At 32.2% G+C, this 16,731-nt stretch overlaps 1 protein-coding gene across 1 annotated transcript in view; it reads left to right on the top strand.

Annotated features, from left to right (window-relative positions):
- LOC127702121 (short transient receptor potential channel 7-like) overlaps window positions 1-16,373 on the top strand; it is a 92,194-nt gene extending 75,821 nt beyond the window's left edge. Inside the window, exons 8-14 of the mRNA XM_052206195.1 lie at window positions 3,284-3,435; window positions 6,036-6,184; window positions 6,671-6,869; window positions 7,697-7,933; window positions 8,684-8,815; window positions 11,463-11,529; window positions 12,417-16,373. Of these exons, the coding sequence (XP_052062155.1) occupies window positions 3,284-3,435; window positions 6,036-6,184; window positions 6,671-6,869; window positions 7,697-7,933; window positions 8,684-8,815; window positions 11,463-11,529; window positions 12,417-12,847 (1,367 nt within the window). The 3' untranslated portion in view covers window positions 12,848-16,373. The remainder of the gene's footprint in view (window positions 1-3,283; window positions 3,436-6,035; window positions 6,185-6,670; window positions 6,870-7,696; window positions 7,934-8,683; window positions 8,816-11,462; window positions 11,530-12,416) is intronic.
- The last annotated feature ends 358 nt before the right edge of the window (window positions 16,374-16,731 follow it).

The following is a 16,731-nucleotide window of genomic DNA, read 5'->3' as shown; positions in this document are numbered from 1 at the left end:
GAAGTGTATATAACAGATGTTTCTAATACTATTACTGACAAAGATAATAAAATATAAAGTTATCTAATTAACATGATTAAGGACGCATCTCAAAACATTAAATTTTACGTACTGAACCCAAAACACCGGCTAACATGCAATTAATGAAGTCTTTAAGTTCTATATTTTATCATTAAATCATAGACATATATACAAACTAAAAGTGTATATAATCTAAGACTACTGTGTTATAATAGTCTCAGATATAATATATGTCTCTGATTAGATCACTCTGATTAGATCAATATATATGTCGTGATTATTGGTGTACATTCAGGTCACAATTGTTTGTCGGTAATTAGCTAACAAGTGCTGCGCATGACTTTTGAATGGTTCTGGAGACGTATTCCGGTGCTGCATTTGTACGGTTCTGTGCCCGTGCCGGCTGCCGTATATTGATGCATAAAATCTTTGTGCAAGAAGTTTACGTTAATATGTGTGCTTGCCTATCAATTGTTTATGCCACTTTTCAATTGTTTCGGCCTTTGTTTGCTCTCCTTCAATTTTTATTTTCAAACTTTTGATCTCGGGCGTACCCGGTCAAAGTTATTCCAAAAACTTGAATGATGCGTCAGACATCGTATACTTTTTAGTTGGTTTAAAAAAAAAACAATTCTTATTAATTTGATTTTATTTTTGGTTAGAAACAGGTTCATACAGGTTTATCACATTTAACAGATAAATGCATATAGGTGCAGGAAAGAGGCTTATGGTGGTTTGATAAATGGGTAATTTGAATTTGGCATTTACATGACATGTATGAAAGAGAATTTCCGACAAATATATATTGCTAAAAACATACCCTTTTACAGAACATTAGAGCTGATGTTCTCATAATTTCAGTTGCCCATAATATGACCCTGTAATGTCCTGTATTCCTGTATTAATTGACATCAAAGACGGAAGCTGATTAGCACTTACAAAATAATCACGATAGCATGATATGAATGATCAATGAAACGGGAAATTTAAGAATTTAGTCAATATAACAAGCTTTTAGAGCGCTATAAACCGCAATGTAATGCCATAATGAAGATACCCAGCTATTTTTCTGTGTATAGTTTGGAAGTCAAAAAGTCGACAGCCGATTACATGATTTCGTGTTTTACGACTGTGAATCTGCATTAGAAGATGCAAATGCAAAAGATCGAAGATAATTACCAAAACATATAAGTAACAATCTCATTCTGTTTTAACAGAAATCTGAAAATTGCAATACCCGACTATATTCAGAATTCAGTATAAACTCGGTAACTTAAGGACATCTTACTCGGATGTCCCTCCAACTAATGCCAAAGGGGGTTTGCTAGAAGGACCCTTTTCGGTCTACAGAAATGTAGAATTACAATACGATATATTTTAGCTTTGATATAATTGTTAAGCAAGTGCAAAGTTTTGAGTGTTGAAATCTTAAATTAAAAGTTCAAATTTCAGTACAATGTTAGGCCAAATGAAGCCCTTTGGTCTCGATTGTACCTGGTGAAGATATTTCCAAAATGTATTGCGCGCATAGAAATCAATCTATTAAATTATTGAATTATATGTCTAAAATCTTCAATAATTGTTACCGCCAATAAGTCAATGTCATGCACTGTTTGTGGACGTTTCGTCCCCGAGGGTATCAACGACCCAGTTTCGGTGCTACTACCCCTGGCATAAATATCCTTTAATTTTGTTTTTGGTTTTCAATCTTCCTTAACTTTGGAAGTAAATTAGCTTTGCAACTGTTTTAATTCGAGTGCTACTGCTTAGTCTTAAATAGACGAAATGCTTCTCTGGTGTATTAGATTATAAGCCTTGTTTCTTTGGTGAGTAAATACTAGTATGTTTTTACGGTAATAAAACAATTTAGACTAATTTCCTTAAAAAAGAGCTATAGAAAAATTGCTTTGATCACGTATTAGAGTAACTCAAGGACTTTTTGCTCAGATGTCCCTACCAACTAATGCTACAGGTAGGTTGCTGTAAGGACCCTTTTCGGCCTACAAAAATTTAGAATTACAATACGATATATTTTAGCTTTGATATAATTGTTAAGCAAGTGCAAAGTTTCGAGTGATGAAATCTTAAATTAAAATTTCAAATTTCAGTACAATGTTAGGCCAAATGAAACCCTTTCTCTCGATTGTACCTGGTAAAGAATTTTCCAAAAAGTGTTGCGCGCATAGAAATCATTCTATTAAATCATTAAGTTATATGTCTGAAATCTTCAATAAGTATTACCGCCAATAAGTCAATGTCATGCACTGTTTGTGATCGTTTCGTCCCCAAGGGTATCAACGACCCAGTTTCGGTGCTACTACTCCTGGCATAATTATCCTTTAATATTTTTTTTGCTTTTCAATCTTCTTTAACTTTAGAATTAAATTAGATTATAAGCCTTGTTTCTTTGGTGGGTAAATACTAGTATGTTTTTACGGTAATAAAACAATACAGACTAATTTCCTTAAAAACATGCAATAGAAAGATTGCTTTGATCATGTACTAGAGTAAATGAATTTGTAATTCTTCATCAGCAGGTTAAGTTCAATTGAGCTCGCTGCCATTTACTACAGCCGTAGTTTATTATGGTATCATTTAGTATTACGCATATGTTTAAGAAGCTGTTTTTGCTGTTGGCGTCTTATATACAATGTATACCAATCTTGTTGAGTGAAGCACTGTTTACTGATATCGTACATTCTTCTATGTGCCTTTGTTTTATCCACTGTTTTGGATTAAAAATGCTCAAATAACTAGTTGTACATGTGTCTGTCCTATGTCAGAAATCTTTAAGTAGTGTTGTCTTTAGGTTTATCTAAATGGTTCGGTCTTAAAAGAATTTAAAAGTGACGACAGGTCTTTATTCACATTTTTGTAAACTAGATGGCGATTAAGAACCTCACATATTTAATAGACGGGTATCTATAGTAAAAGACTTATGTTGACCTCTTGTAGTTTTTTTCGTTGGTTGTGTCATTGGATCAGTATCGACACAAATATAGTCCCACATCTCTTTATTGATATGCATTAACCTTTTAAAATCTTAAGTGTCAACATTTTCAGATTTAATTCGAATAACATTGCAAAACAACAGCAATGTATTACAAAAAAATCTATAGTATAGTTATAAATAAAACCATTTGTATTTTTAAAAGTACCATCTATAGAAAATATTCCGAAAATATTCGAAACATTTATTTTATATGAATATTTTAATATGTTTATTTACATGAACATTAAGACTGAACTTATTTTGTTACAGACCGATTTTACTGGGATTCGTGGGATCCTATAAATATGTCAGAAGGTCTGTTTGCTGTTGCCAACATTCTCAGCTTTTCTCGCATATCATACCTCCTTCCAGCCAATGAGGCGTTGGGACCACTGCAGATCTCACTCGGAAGAATGATTAAGGTAACCCTGGTTATCAAGTCAATCAAATAGTTTTACTACGAGATTTATATATTATAGTTTAACAGTATGGTGCTGACCTAAACTCTTTGTATTGTATAAAATATTCAGTGACAAAATAGAACTCAGAATGCAGAAAAAAAAGATAATTAATTAGATAAATACGTTATAGATATAGTGAGTTCGAAAAGCTTTTCTGGATTAACCTTTATCAAGAACCATCAAACCCCAAAATTTGAAAGTCAAGGATGTATTAATACTGGATAAGCTACAAAACCATAGTGGACCTAAGAAGAATCGCCAATCCACTTTTGGTCAACATTGCCTTAGGGAGTTGGATTCTAAGTTTCTTAATTATTTCTAAATTTGTTAACGTTTAATTTAAGAACGATACCGTATAAATCATGTCAGTATCAAAACACTGAAGACGCTTCCAATGTGTAAACAAGAACCATGAGCCTAAGAAATACATACAATACTATGACCAAAAAAAACATTAGACAAACAAATGACAGAAAATATTACACAGAAATCTAAACATTGAACAACAAGCACTCCAACAAAAAAAAAACAGGTGTGCCAGAAGGGTACGAAGCTCCTGCCCAACAAGTGGAACAAGCCGTTATGGTCAAGGGAAGCAAAAAATCTGGTGAAAAGTTACAATTTTGATGGGATGAAAAAGGCAATGGAAAGTAAATTGGATAGAGGCTACGACAAGTGGAACATATCCTTGGTCATCTGTAAAACTGATATTACCTGATTATCGACTAAATCATGATGGCGTTTGTTAATTTTCAGAGCTGAGATTGGAAAGTAATCTTCCTCATGCATAGATTTACAGTATGTTTTCTTTATAAGAGAAGAGGCGTTGTCTATCAATTTTTTTAATTGGTGGAGGACATATCTAATATATAATCGATCTTCCTCTTTATAGATCATTTTCAGACATTTTTGTGTTGGAAACTTTTGTTTAAATTTAAAACTTTTAACATAGATGTCGTCAGAAACATAACTTTATCTATATTGAATAGGCATTCAAAGTATATAAACTTTTCTTATAACGTTTTTAGATTTTGGTAATTTTAAAATTTAATCCAAATATTTATCTTTATCTTTCTTTCTTCTTTACTCATCGATGATGAACAGAAGGTAAATGTGTTTGTCTATTTTCTTGTTCTGAGTTGGAATTCCACTAGTTTTGTTATATTTTACTTAATAAAATTACTTTAAACTTAATATTGATGTTGTAATTTATGGTAATTATACAACCTATTATTATCTGACATAGTATAAAAAAAAGGATATGTGGTCTGATTTATTAAGATAATCTATCGAAACTCTTTTTGAAACTTTCAAAAAGGAGAAAGTCTAATTTCATTTGACCATCCACTTTATACTTGCGTTAAGCTATATGGGTTGTCTAAAAGCGTCTCTGTTTTATTCCTTTTCTTTTTTCCTTAGCTTAGTTTAGTTTAGACCTGTTCCACTTGTCGTAGTTTCAAACCGAATGTTTTTCTAGTAAACTAAATACCACTTACTCGTGGAAACGAAGCATCCTTGTACTTAATCCATAGTTTGTAGAAGATTTGCAGTATCTTGATTTACAGATTGTTGTTATTGATCAGAAGGCGACTGGACAAATTTGAGCATTTGCTATCGTCCGTTGTAAACTTCTTCTTTTTTCTTTAATCTCCTCTGGAATGACTTGATTGACAAATCTTTTCCTATTATTATCATGTTTATGAATTTTTATCTTTTATATGAATGCAAACTTCTTTAAAAAAATAATTATTAAAAAAGTGCATGGCCAAAATATTGTGAAAATGGCAAGTCTTTGTTTAAGCAATAGATTTTCAAAATCCCGTATGAGTTCTATAAATCATTTTCAAAAATAAATTATTAAACATTTACAGTACGTGTTAAGTACCTTAATATATATCCCATTATGTTCTTATTGTTATACGATCTCTGATAATTTTTGCAATTACTTTTGGTCATTTATTAATAAAAGTTGCCTGTTAGAGCCCGTACACAGGGAGGAACATTTTGTAATCCCGATAACCATGTTATTGTCGCCAACAGTATCATTTATTGAAATACAAATGATACACACATGGCCAGGACAAACTCCAAATTAAAAGTTAATGTCAGAGTTCGTATACTATATAGATAGAGATACATTGCCATTTTTTGGTTGTTATTGTTATACAATCCCTGACAATTTTTCTACAATTTTTGTCAGGAATTTAAAAAGTTGCCCGTTAGAGCTGTATAGTAAGTTCATACTTCACAAGCTACCGTCTACAGAGGGAGGTACATTTTGTTATCCCGACAACTGTGTCATTGTCCCCAAGAGTACAATTCATTGATATACAACAGACAGTGGCGGATCCAGGGGGGGGGGGGGGGGTTGGGGGGTTGGAACCCCCCTTTTTTTTTGACGATTAATGCATTTGAATGGGGACATATAATTGGAACCCCCCCCCCCCCCCCCTTATCCTGGGTTGGAAACCCCCCTTTAAAAATGGCTGGATCCGCCCCTGTACAAATGATGTACTTATCATTGAACAATCAACTAACTATTATGTTTCTTCTGTTTTTAGGACATCCTGAAGTTTTTAGCCTTTATTGTTTTGGTCTTTTCTGCCTTCATGGTAGGCCTTAACAACCTATTCTGGTATTACAGCATGAGGGAAAACATTGAAGTCACCAAACACAATTTTACAACAAGAGCAGAAGTACAATTTGCAGAGTTAGTAAACTTGAACACTATCTGAAAGTCGGTTTATCTATTCTTAACATTGAACATGTTAGCTTTGATCTTTAATGTGTAATTCTTAACATTGAACATGGGAACTTTGAACTTTAATGGGCAATTATTAACATTGAACATGGGATCTTCGGCCATTAATGTGCATTTGATTTGTTCTGTATTGTTTTTATGTCTTATGTCTTTAAATGTATGGGATCGTTTCATTTTTTCGGACCTAATATCCATGGGTCAAGATAATATAACTGTGACATGAAATGCCCACTTTAAGAGGGACGATAAAATCTTAAATAAATAAAAACAATTGTATACAAATTCTCAAGAATTTATTAAATACTATATCAGCTTAAAACTTGCAATGTGTTTTACTCGACTTTATGAAGTTCTAAACTGTATTGGAAAAGAATGTGACAAATAGTGTAACTTATTTTGCTCTAAAGTAGATATGAAATTGAAATTACATTTCAGTGTATTAGCCACATTCAGAACAGTTTTCTGGTCGCTATTTGGTCGCGGAGACACTGATGTTGTCAAGTTGGGAGAATATGAAAATAAATTTACAGAAGACATTGGATACATTATATACGGTGCCTATAATATCGCCATGGTGATAGTACTATTAAATATGCTTATTGCCATGATGACCAGATCGTATCAAGATATAACTGTGAGTAATGTTACAGGTTATTTTTAGTCGTGACAACATAATGACAAAGTATATTTTATTTCGTATATGTCTGTCCAAAACGGCTCGAATAAAAACAGTTGAAAAGGCGAAATTAATTACAAAGGGAAAGAGCATTTGAAACAAAATATTCCAAAAGTTGTGGCAAAGATTCTTGGGGTTAAAAATACCTTAGTGTTTCAAATGGTTTTCAAAACACCCAAAAGATATTTTAATTAGATGAAGAATAATATAAAGTTTTAAATTACTTGGCCGTATATAAACCCACTCCTTTCATGTGCTGAGCTGATAACCTTTCATCCTAAGGTTTGTTCAGAAAAAAAATAAAAATTTCAAATGAGCTCATGTAATTTGCCCCGATTTTTGTTTTACATTGCACCCAAAAAGATCTGGATATTCAAAATCTAACAGAGTTAATTCAAAGGAAGTTTGTAATAATATTAGTACTCACTTTCAGTTGCTAATGAAAATGTCATGCATATGATATAGCCCGTTCGAATATTGAACTAACCAACAAAAAAGCAAAGTCGAATATAATGTCCCATAAAAAAAATACAGAAAAAAAAAAGATTTACACATGTATGAATATTTCCAAGCTATTTTCTTTTTGTAATAAAATCAACATTTATTTGATTTTTTCTTGACACAGTAGATAATATTGTAACTTAGGTACTTGATCGTATATGCTAGATTTTTTTAAAGTGCTTTTACACAATAAGCGTATCTTCCGTTTATATATGGTTTAATATATGGTTGTATAGTCGAATTGATGGTTACTTTGATTGCTAAAATATTTATTTGACAAACAGGAAGACGCCGATGTCGAGTGGAAATTCGCTAGAAGTGTTCTTTACATGGACTATATTGGAGAAGGAAGCGTTCTGCCTGTTCCTTTGAATATGTTAGGACTTCCGAAAGCTATTGTTCGGAAAATTTCTCGATGTTGCTCAAAATGTTGCGAAAATAATGACAACGAAACACCTGAAGATGGCAATCCAGATGTGGCTCCAGAACCAATGGAAAGGAATGGTCGTCAGAATGGATTGGTATGTATTTAAAGAAAGATAACCTTAATATATGATATATATATATTACCCGGAAACCAAACTTAGTTGAGAAAATAATTGACTAGAAAAATATTATTTGATATACAGCAATACAGAGAATAATGCCTGTCATTACAATACAGATCGGAAATAGTAAATGCATGTGCGCTTGTAATATCTTACTATTGTTTACACAGCGCCAGTTCGAATGTTGAACCATTAAAACGCCAAATCAGACTGGAACGCCCATTTGAAATATGCTTGACAAGCACAAATCATTACGAAATACAGAAGTTTAACATTTCATCCATGAGTAGGCAGTTGTTTGATTGCCAAAAAACCTCGAAATGACACTAATACACAGGTCAATTGTCAATGTTTATGCCCCCGCCGCGGCGAAAAGGGGGGGGGGTGCATTAAGGTTTACCATTGTCCAACTGTACGTCCGTTCGCACGTCCCAAAATTACTTTTTCTTCTCTAACTTTAGTTTGCCTCAATCAAATGGTATTAAACTTATACACAATGTTTATTACCACCAAACACAGATCAAGTTCTCAAACTTGGGTGGCGTCACTTTCACTGTTCACAAGTTATGTCCCTTTGTAAATTGAAAAATTTCTGCATTTGTCGTATATTTACAAGCGGGGCATCTGTGTCCCATGGACACATTACCCATTTATTTTATTTTCTATCTGTTTTGGGACTGTTCATTACGTTGAAAAGTTGATCTTGTTCACTTTTTCAAACAGAATGGTAAACGTTCAAGAGACCGATCACGTGACAATCTCAATATTCAACTCAGTGATGGACACTTGAAGCCGGCAGACATTGATAGAAGAAGGAGTACAGAGAGTTTACCTTTCGGTAAAAAAAGCTATCACGTACGTATCGTATCAAAAACAGAATGGCCTACATAGAATGCATTCATCAATTCAACGTAATTTGTAAAATTAAAAGAAATATGATTAATCTTTTAACCGTGTGCATGTTTAAGTAACTGGCCCCAGTTGTGAAACTATATGAATGCATGGCTGAATAAATACATTTTGTGAACGAGGTATATAATATGTTCCATATACATACAAATAACTCTAACGCGTAATATATAAAATTGAGAATAGAAATGAGGAATATGGCAAAGAGACAACAATTTTTACCCGGCCAAAGAGCAGATAACAGCTGAAGGCCACAAATGTGTCTTCAACGCAGCGAGAAAATCCCGCACCCGGAGGTGGTCCTCAGCTGGCCCCTAAATAAAAATGTGTACTAGTTCAGTGAAAATGGACGCCATACTAAACTCCAAAACATATAAATGAACTAAAATTAAAAAAAACATACAAGACTAACAAAGGCCAGAGGCTCCTGGCTTGGGACAGGCGCAAAAATGCTGAGGGGTTAAACATATTTTGTGAAATCTCAACCCTCCCCCTATACCTCTAGCCAATGTAGAATAAAGAGACTCCAGACCTCAATTAAACTGATTGAAAGATTATGTCTTCATCATATGAAAATCAAGTACAATCCTTCCCGTAAGGGGTTTAGTATCATACCATCATAAATATATATGAGAGGAACAAAACCCGTATCATGCCAACATCATGTTTTAGAATACATGTGTTTATTTCCGATGCAAAGACCCTATGAGTGAATCAATATTCATAACAAAATATGCCATCTTTAATGACTTGACAACAGTATCGTAACTATATCCCTTCCGAATGAGTCTGTTTAAAGATTTGGTTAGCTTTTGAGGTGAATGCCGACATTTTTGTGCTTTGTAAAGAATAGTGCAATAAAAGATTGGATGTGAAATACCTAAACGTATAAGATGTCTGCATGTTAATTTATATTTACGAATGATGTCCTTGTACCGAGGGTAAAATTTAGTAAATGTTCTGACTAGTTTGTGATATCGAAAACCCTGATGTAATAATTTTTTCAGTAATATAGTGATTTCTTTCGTTAAAATCAAATACGTTGTTACATACACGAGCGAATCGAACAAGTTGAGATATATGAATACCATAAGATGGTGACAAGGGAACGTTACCATCTAAAAATGGATAATTGAAAATTGGAAATGAAACATGATCTCTTTTGTCATAAATTTTGGTATTAAGCTTCCTGTTAAAGATATAGATATCAAGATCCAGGAAAGGGCAGTGTTCATTGTTAGTATTAGCTTTATTTAAGGTCAGTTCGGCAGGATAAATCTTTTTAGTGTACATACTGAAGTCGTCGTTATTGAGAGTCAATATATCATCTAAATATCTAAAAGTGTTATTAAATTTTTGAATCAGATGCTGTTTCGATGGGTCTTTGCTGATTTTAACTTGTAACTCATAACTTAAATTGTAACTCATAACAATACAGAAACAGGTCCGCATTAAGTGGTGCACAGTTAGTCCCCATGGAAATTCCAATAACTTGACGATATACGGAATCTCCATAGCGAACAAAAATGTTATCTAGTAAAAATTCAAGGGCAGTTATAGTTTCAAAGCAGGATCTATTAATATAGATTTCATTTTTATATAACATCATTTACAGACACTGACAAGCACTTATTAACACAAATAGGCAAACATTCACCCATGAAACTGACATAATAAAGAGGTCCAACTTATCATAGGTACTTGGGGACAGGACAATATTTTTTAGCCCTCCCCTTTTTTTCTAAAATCCGTTATTTTTTGTTTTCTATTAATTTCAAATATTTTCGCGTTTTTCTGTATTATATGAACATAAATATACTAGAAATAACTTGTATTTAGCGGTCACATATATGGAAAGTAAACTTGGAATTGATAGAAAATAGCAAAAAATTAACGGATTTTGGAAAAAAGGGGGAGGGCTAAAAAAAATGTCCTGTCCCCAAGTACCTTTGCAAATTATAAACAGACAAAGACGCGCATTCACTCATGTAACTGACATAATAAAGAGGGCAAACTAAAAAACAGACATACACGAGCGTTGACACCGGTAACTGACATAATAAAGAGGTCTAAATTATAAACAGACATACACGAGCGTATCCCCACGTAACTGACATTTAAAGAGGTCCAAATTATAAACGGACATAGACGATCATGCATACAGGTAACTGACATAAAAAAGAGGTACCTCATTTTGAACAAACATAAACGATCAATTACACAGATTACCGAATCAGGTCATCCGAAACTTTTAAATTCCAATGATAGAAAGGAAGTTTTCCGTCGTTGATTTCTAATAAAGGTAACGAACAATTTATCATTTTTTAATAGAAAACATAATAAATCTTCTTTAATTCGTGAAATTACAGTTTTGACACAAGTTTATATATTCATCACACAAATGAAGATGTATTTTAAATAAGAACTTGGTAAAATTCTGAAATAAGAAAAATTTTCATAGCTGTGAAATCTACTAATATAATAATGACCTGTTCAAAAAGAGTCAAAGACTACTGCATATTCATGCTTTGTCACAAAGGTGTGTTTGTTTATTTATCTTAAAGTAAACTTGTGATTGGTTGTTTATTTGCAGAAAGTTATGCAAACGATAGTACAGAGATATATCTTTGATATGCAGAGAGAGGCAGAAGTAACAGAAGGTAAAGGTGGTATTTTTTTTTATATCAGAATGATTCTCCATTGACCACGAATATACTAGGGAGAACATTCTTCTCCATAAGCCGTAGTTTCATTGGAATTCAATCTGATTAAGATACAGATTCTGAGTACACGCTTGGCTTATAAGTATCTGACAACACTCCATTATACTTTCTAAGTTAAAGACCTTTCGGGATCACTGGTCATGTGGTTTTGTCGTAATGATACACAGTTTCAATAATTTGTAGGCGGGAATTTCATTGGCTGGTGTAATAATTACCAGAACAGAAAGTGGAACGGATAGTTGTAAGATCTTTATGAGCAAATCTTGGACACCGGAATTGTATTTTTATCAGATTGATTGGAATTTATTTTCTTAACTTTGTTGTTTATTATCTATAATATGTTTCCCTAAAATCTTAGTTCTTCTTCGTAAGGTCCAGATCTACTACCTCTTGGTTGCCAAACTCTAGTTAGGGGTATTTGAGAGCAGATGAGGCGTCCAGTTCTGATCCCAAACTCTAATTAGGGGTAGTTGAGAGCAGATGAGGTGTCTAGTTCTGATCCCAAACTCTAGTTAGGGGTAGTTGAGAGCAGATGGGGCGTCCAGTTCTGATCCCAAAAAATATTTCCTTGGTATGGAATTAAAATAGTTTTATCTTAAAGTTCTTTTAAACTTCCATTACATGTATAAGAAATTACATAAATTTTATATAATTTTGACCTTCGGTTAATGGAAATATTTGTCATTTAAGTATGTACTTTACTACAAGTAAATACCAAACAAGGTTCAAAATCAATGATAAAAACCTTATTAATTGATGTATCTTGACTATCTTTTTCAGCAGGATCATGATTTAATTCAAGTAATTTTTTTTTCATAAAATAGATGACTTTGAAGAAATTAAACAAGATATTTCCAGTTTCCGATACGAGATGTTAAACACATTAACAGTACGAGAAAAACAGCACGAGGAAGTTATGTTAAAACTAAGCCAGATATTAGGGGTCCCAATCAGTCCTTTTGAGAAAACAAAAGATAAACCTGGAACGCCAGTTAGTCAGATGTCCATAGATGAAGAACATGTCCCAGCACCATATGATAACAATTTTGATAAATCACGTGAGAACAGTAAAATTGTATGTGAAGCAGATATAAATGTGGAGACTTCTAATGTAGAACTAGGAGGGTCAAGTTATGAAAGGAAGGAAGAAGAAAATGATAAAGAGGGGGTAGAAATTGATAAAGAGGAAGAAGAAAAAGAATTAGGAATCGGAAACAGTACAAATGGTTATACAAAAGTGTCTGATGAAACTTGACGTTTATGAATTATTTCATTGTGGACTGAAATCAACTTTTATATCATTTGTCTGTTGTATTTGGACAATTCTGTGCCAATTTGGTTTATTTTTTACTTATTTTAATCTTACGTTAAAAAATAGACGTATTGCCTTCAGTACAATAGCACAAAGTAAACTATGTAAAAATAGTATTTATGTATATTTTTGTGTATATTTTTTTGGAAAATCATTTTTGTCTGATAATTACCGAAAAGTTGAAAACAAATATAAAACAAAGTCAAACATACTGTATTTGTTTCGGTGGGAGCACTTTTCATGATTAATTACGAATTGTTTTAAGTCCAAATCAATTGTGAAGTTAAAAAGATTAAAACCAAAATTCCAAAAGGTTGTGCCAAACCTGGCTTAGGCCATCTATACCTGAGGATGGAAGAACTTCGTGTTTCAAATGATTTTAACATATATCATATAGTTTTTGAGTGCTGTTGACTGTGCTGGTCTGCGAAAGCGGACTAAAACGAATGAATAACTAAAAGGCCGATGGTAAGTTTTGCATGAAGATGGAAAGCTCACCGTTTTGTAAAGATTACAGAACTTTAATAGAAAATGATGTTCAGATACAATATAATAAGATATATACGTTTGTCAAAAAGATTTTTTACATTTTTCAAAATATATCTTTGAATTGTTTTAATTATGACTACTATGAAAGTGCCAGCTAACAATGCGTTTCGAATGCAGAGAACGCTTCGTTTCTTTGTAGTGCTATAATTCAAGTGTCATCTCTCTTAAAATTCGTGATCTGTATCCATAATGTACATCTAAATCATTTTGATATGTTGTTTCCTTGTTCAATTTTTGTCTACATGTGCAAAAGTTGTTCTCGCATATATTTTTTTACCGTGTATGTCAAACGTTTTACGTTTAACTAAATCATTTTGTCGATATGTAGTGTACAACTGGATATAATGCTTATGGTGTCCAAGCGAAAACTCCTTTTTTATAATATTTTAGTATCGTTATCGTGTAAGGAATAGTGGAGTGCCGTTGTTGAATAATTATTTTATCTGTTTTATAGCAATTTCATTTCTTTTTGTAAACGTTATTCACAATAAATGATATTTAATGTCAATCAAGAAATATGTGATATATGTATCTTTAAAAGCTTTATTTCTGAGTTCAAAACATTTCATTTTCAGAATATTTACATGACATTGTATAATCTTTGTTTAGTCGTCCTGAATATGTATGAAATGGTTGCCACTGGTCATTAAACATTCTTTACCATACCGTTTTAACCAAATAAGCTTATACCGATAAACGATATAAACGCCAGCACGACAGCATGTCAACGACTCAACTTTCTTAAATTAAAAAAAAACTTTTTTTTTTAATCTTTTTCTTTATATCGCTACCTGGTTACCTAATATAACTGTAATCAATGATATATATTAGTATATATGATACATTTTCAGCAAATAACTGTGATTTTTACTGTGATATATATGAAATGATGTGTTTACTCTTTTATTCTTCCCTTATAAGGTTGTTTAAAAGTTACTTATGTTTTAAGTTTTAATGCACTTCAGTATAGCTGCGGAAAATTTGATATGATTTAGTATGCTATAATGGTCAACAAAAGAAATAATATAAAGCAATTAATTTTTCATATATAATGAAATTGGATAGATGATATAAATAAAATAAGTTGCCCAATTGGTCCAATGTTAATAGAGTGTTGTTTTCTTATCAAAATGATTGATTAAAGACAAAAATGCAATTTTTTTATTCACATTTTTATTGATTTCAAAAACCTTTTTTGCACCTAAAGTTTCAAAACCCAGATGTTTTAGCTGAAAACTTGAAACAAGAGCATGGTCTGATTAAAATTTTTAATTCCTTCGTTTATATTTTAATACTAAATCCTCATTTTCGAAATTGGGTGCCGAGTTTTGTCATCCTTTTCCGCAAAATAAATTGTATCCTTTGTTCGATAACACTGTATTTTTCTCATTTTCCGACTTGGTCAGTTCTTTTTTAGAATAATATGCATTTGATTGCAAAATAAGATTTTCATTGGATAATTTAAGACTTTTTCCTGTATATCAAATTTTATTTTAATTTCTAGTTCAAACTTGTGTATCGTTTCTTTTGTTGACTAGAATATTACGATGATTGTGTAATAGATCAATGCATTTTCTTCTGTCCTCCGTCATTATCTTAACTGTTAGAGATAATAACTTCTTTGTATTATATTCAAGGTTTGTTAAGATAAGTTCTGTTATATTATACATTTTTATCGTGCGTATACTTCTAGCATGACAAACATATGTATAAACTTATAGACAATTTGTCGCGTTATTCTTTTTACATGGTTTTAGATTCGGAAATGTAGGCAGACAGTATGACATAGATTTCAGATTTAATGCACAACTTACAGTGTAAGAAGACAGGTTTTTTTGTTATCCTCCAACAGTTTCAGGTCAACAAAATGATTGAAATGATTGATTGAAAAGAAATTTAAAAGGCCAAAAACAATGGGCAATTATTTTATGAACGAGAGTTTGTAGACTCGAAGTTTTAGGAACGAAAGACACTTACTGTAGCCTAAAATGTCGGATGTATGAAAAGATACGGCAGTGACAGAAGAAATAAATGTGATCAAGTTCAGATGGAAAAGACAAACCTGAAAAAAAAAAAATACAACAAAACTAAAGACTGAACAACACGAACCCCACCAAACTCAAGGATAAAATCAGGTCATCCGGAAGGGTCAGCAGTTCTTGTTCCACTTTAATACGACGTTCATCGTGTTTCCGTTGATGAAACATATCCAGTGGTAAGTTAAAAAGAAGACAAGTGTCTTGTAAACCCTTACTAACATTACTAAATTGGTAAACTACTGGTACATGTAATTTTTTAACCTTGGTAAAGACCCGATATGAATGTTTGGAATAGAAACACATCATGGTAGGTCAGGATTTTTGTATTTTTATGAAAATAGATAATAAAGATGTTAAGCAAGAAGTCATAAACTACATCTGAATTTTAAGATAAAGTAAAAATTTTGAAGAAAGAATTTAAATGTCCGACTTCGCTATACAGACTGTGTCTTTAAAGTTCTTTATATCAAAATATATTTTTTGGTACTCTTATTATTATAACGTATTGATTGTGAGATGTCTGTTTTTGTCTTTAATCTTTATATTTTTATGATTGCAAAGATATTAATTATATGAGATGATTTTTTTTTTTCTATTGTACAGATTAATTACATGTGATTATTAGATGTACCCAGCTCATGACACCTTAATTTGTAAAAAACGTGCCTTTGTGAAACACATAAGTGCATTGCACGTTATGGAGTCATAATTATTTGATATTAATGTATTGCTGAATGAAACTCAAGCATATGCTAAATTAAATAGTTGTGACTCTGATAGCGCGCCATACGATCCTCTGCAGGACAGAGACAATATGTTGTAAGTTTTGGGGTATAACGTTACTTGTTATGTTTGTATTAAAATTTTATAAAAAAAATAAAGTTTTATTTCATTTTTTAAAACAAAATATTAATTCACGACATCTACATAAAAGAAGAAGACGTTACTAATAGAAAAGAAAGGATATGGGTATCCATCCATGACAAAAAATCATAATAAAAATAAAATTGAGAATGGAAATGGGGAATGTGTCAAAAGAGACAACAACCCGATCAAAGAACAGAAAACATCCCAAGGTCACCAATGGGTCTTCAACACAGCGAGAAAATCCCGCACCCAGAGGCGGGCGTAAGCTGGCCCCAAACAAAAATGTGTACTGGTTCAGTGAATATGGACGTCACACTAAACTCCGAAACATATAAATGAACTAAATTTAAAAAAACGAACAAGACAAACAAA

Source organism: Mytilus californianus, unplaced genomic scaffold, assembly GCF_021869535.1.
Source record: "Mytilus californianus isolate M0D057914Y unplaced genomic scaffold, xbMytCali1.0.p SCAF_5, whole genome shotgun sequence".
Classification (NCBI taxonomy): domain Eukaryota; kingdom Metazoa; phylum Mollusca; class Bivalvia; order Mytilida; family Mytilidae; genus Mytilus; species Mytilus californianus.
The sequence above is the reverse complement of the archived record's forward strand: the minus strand, read 5'-3'. Positions and strand labels throughout refer to the sequence as shown.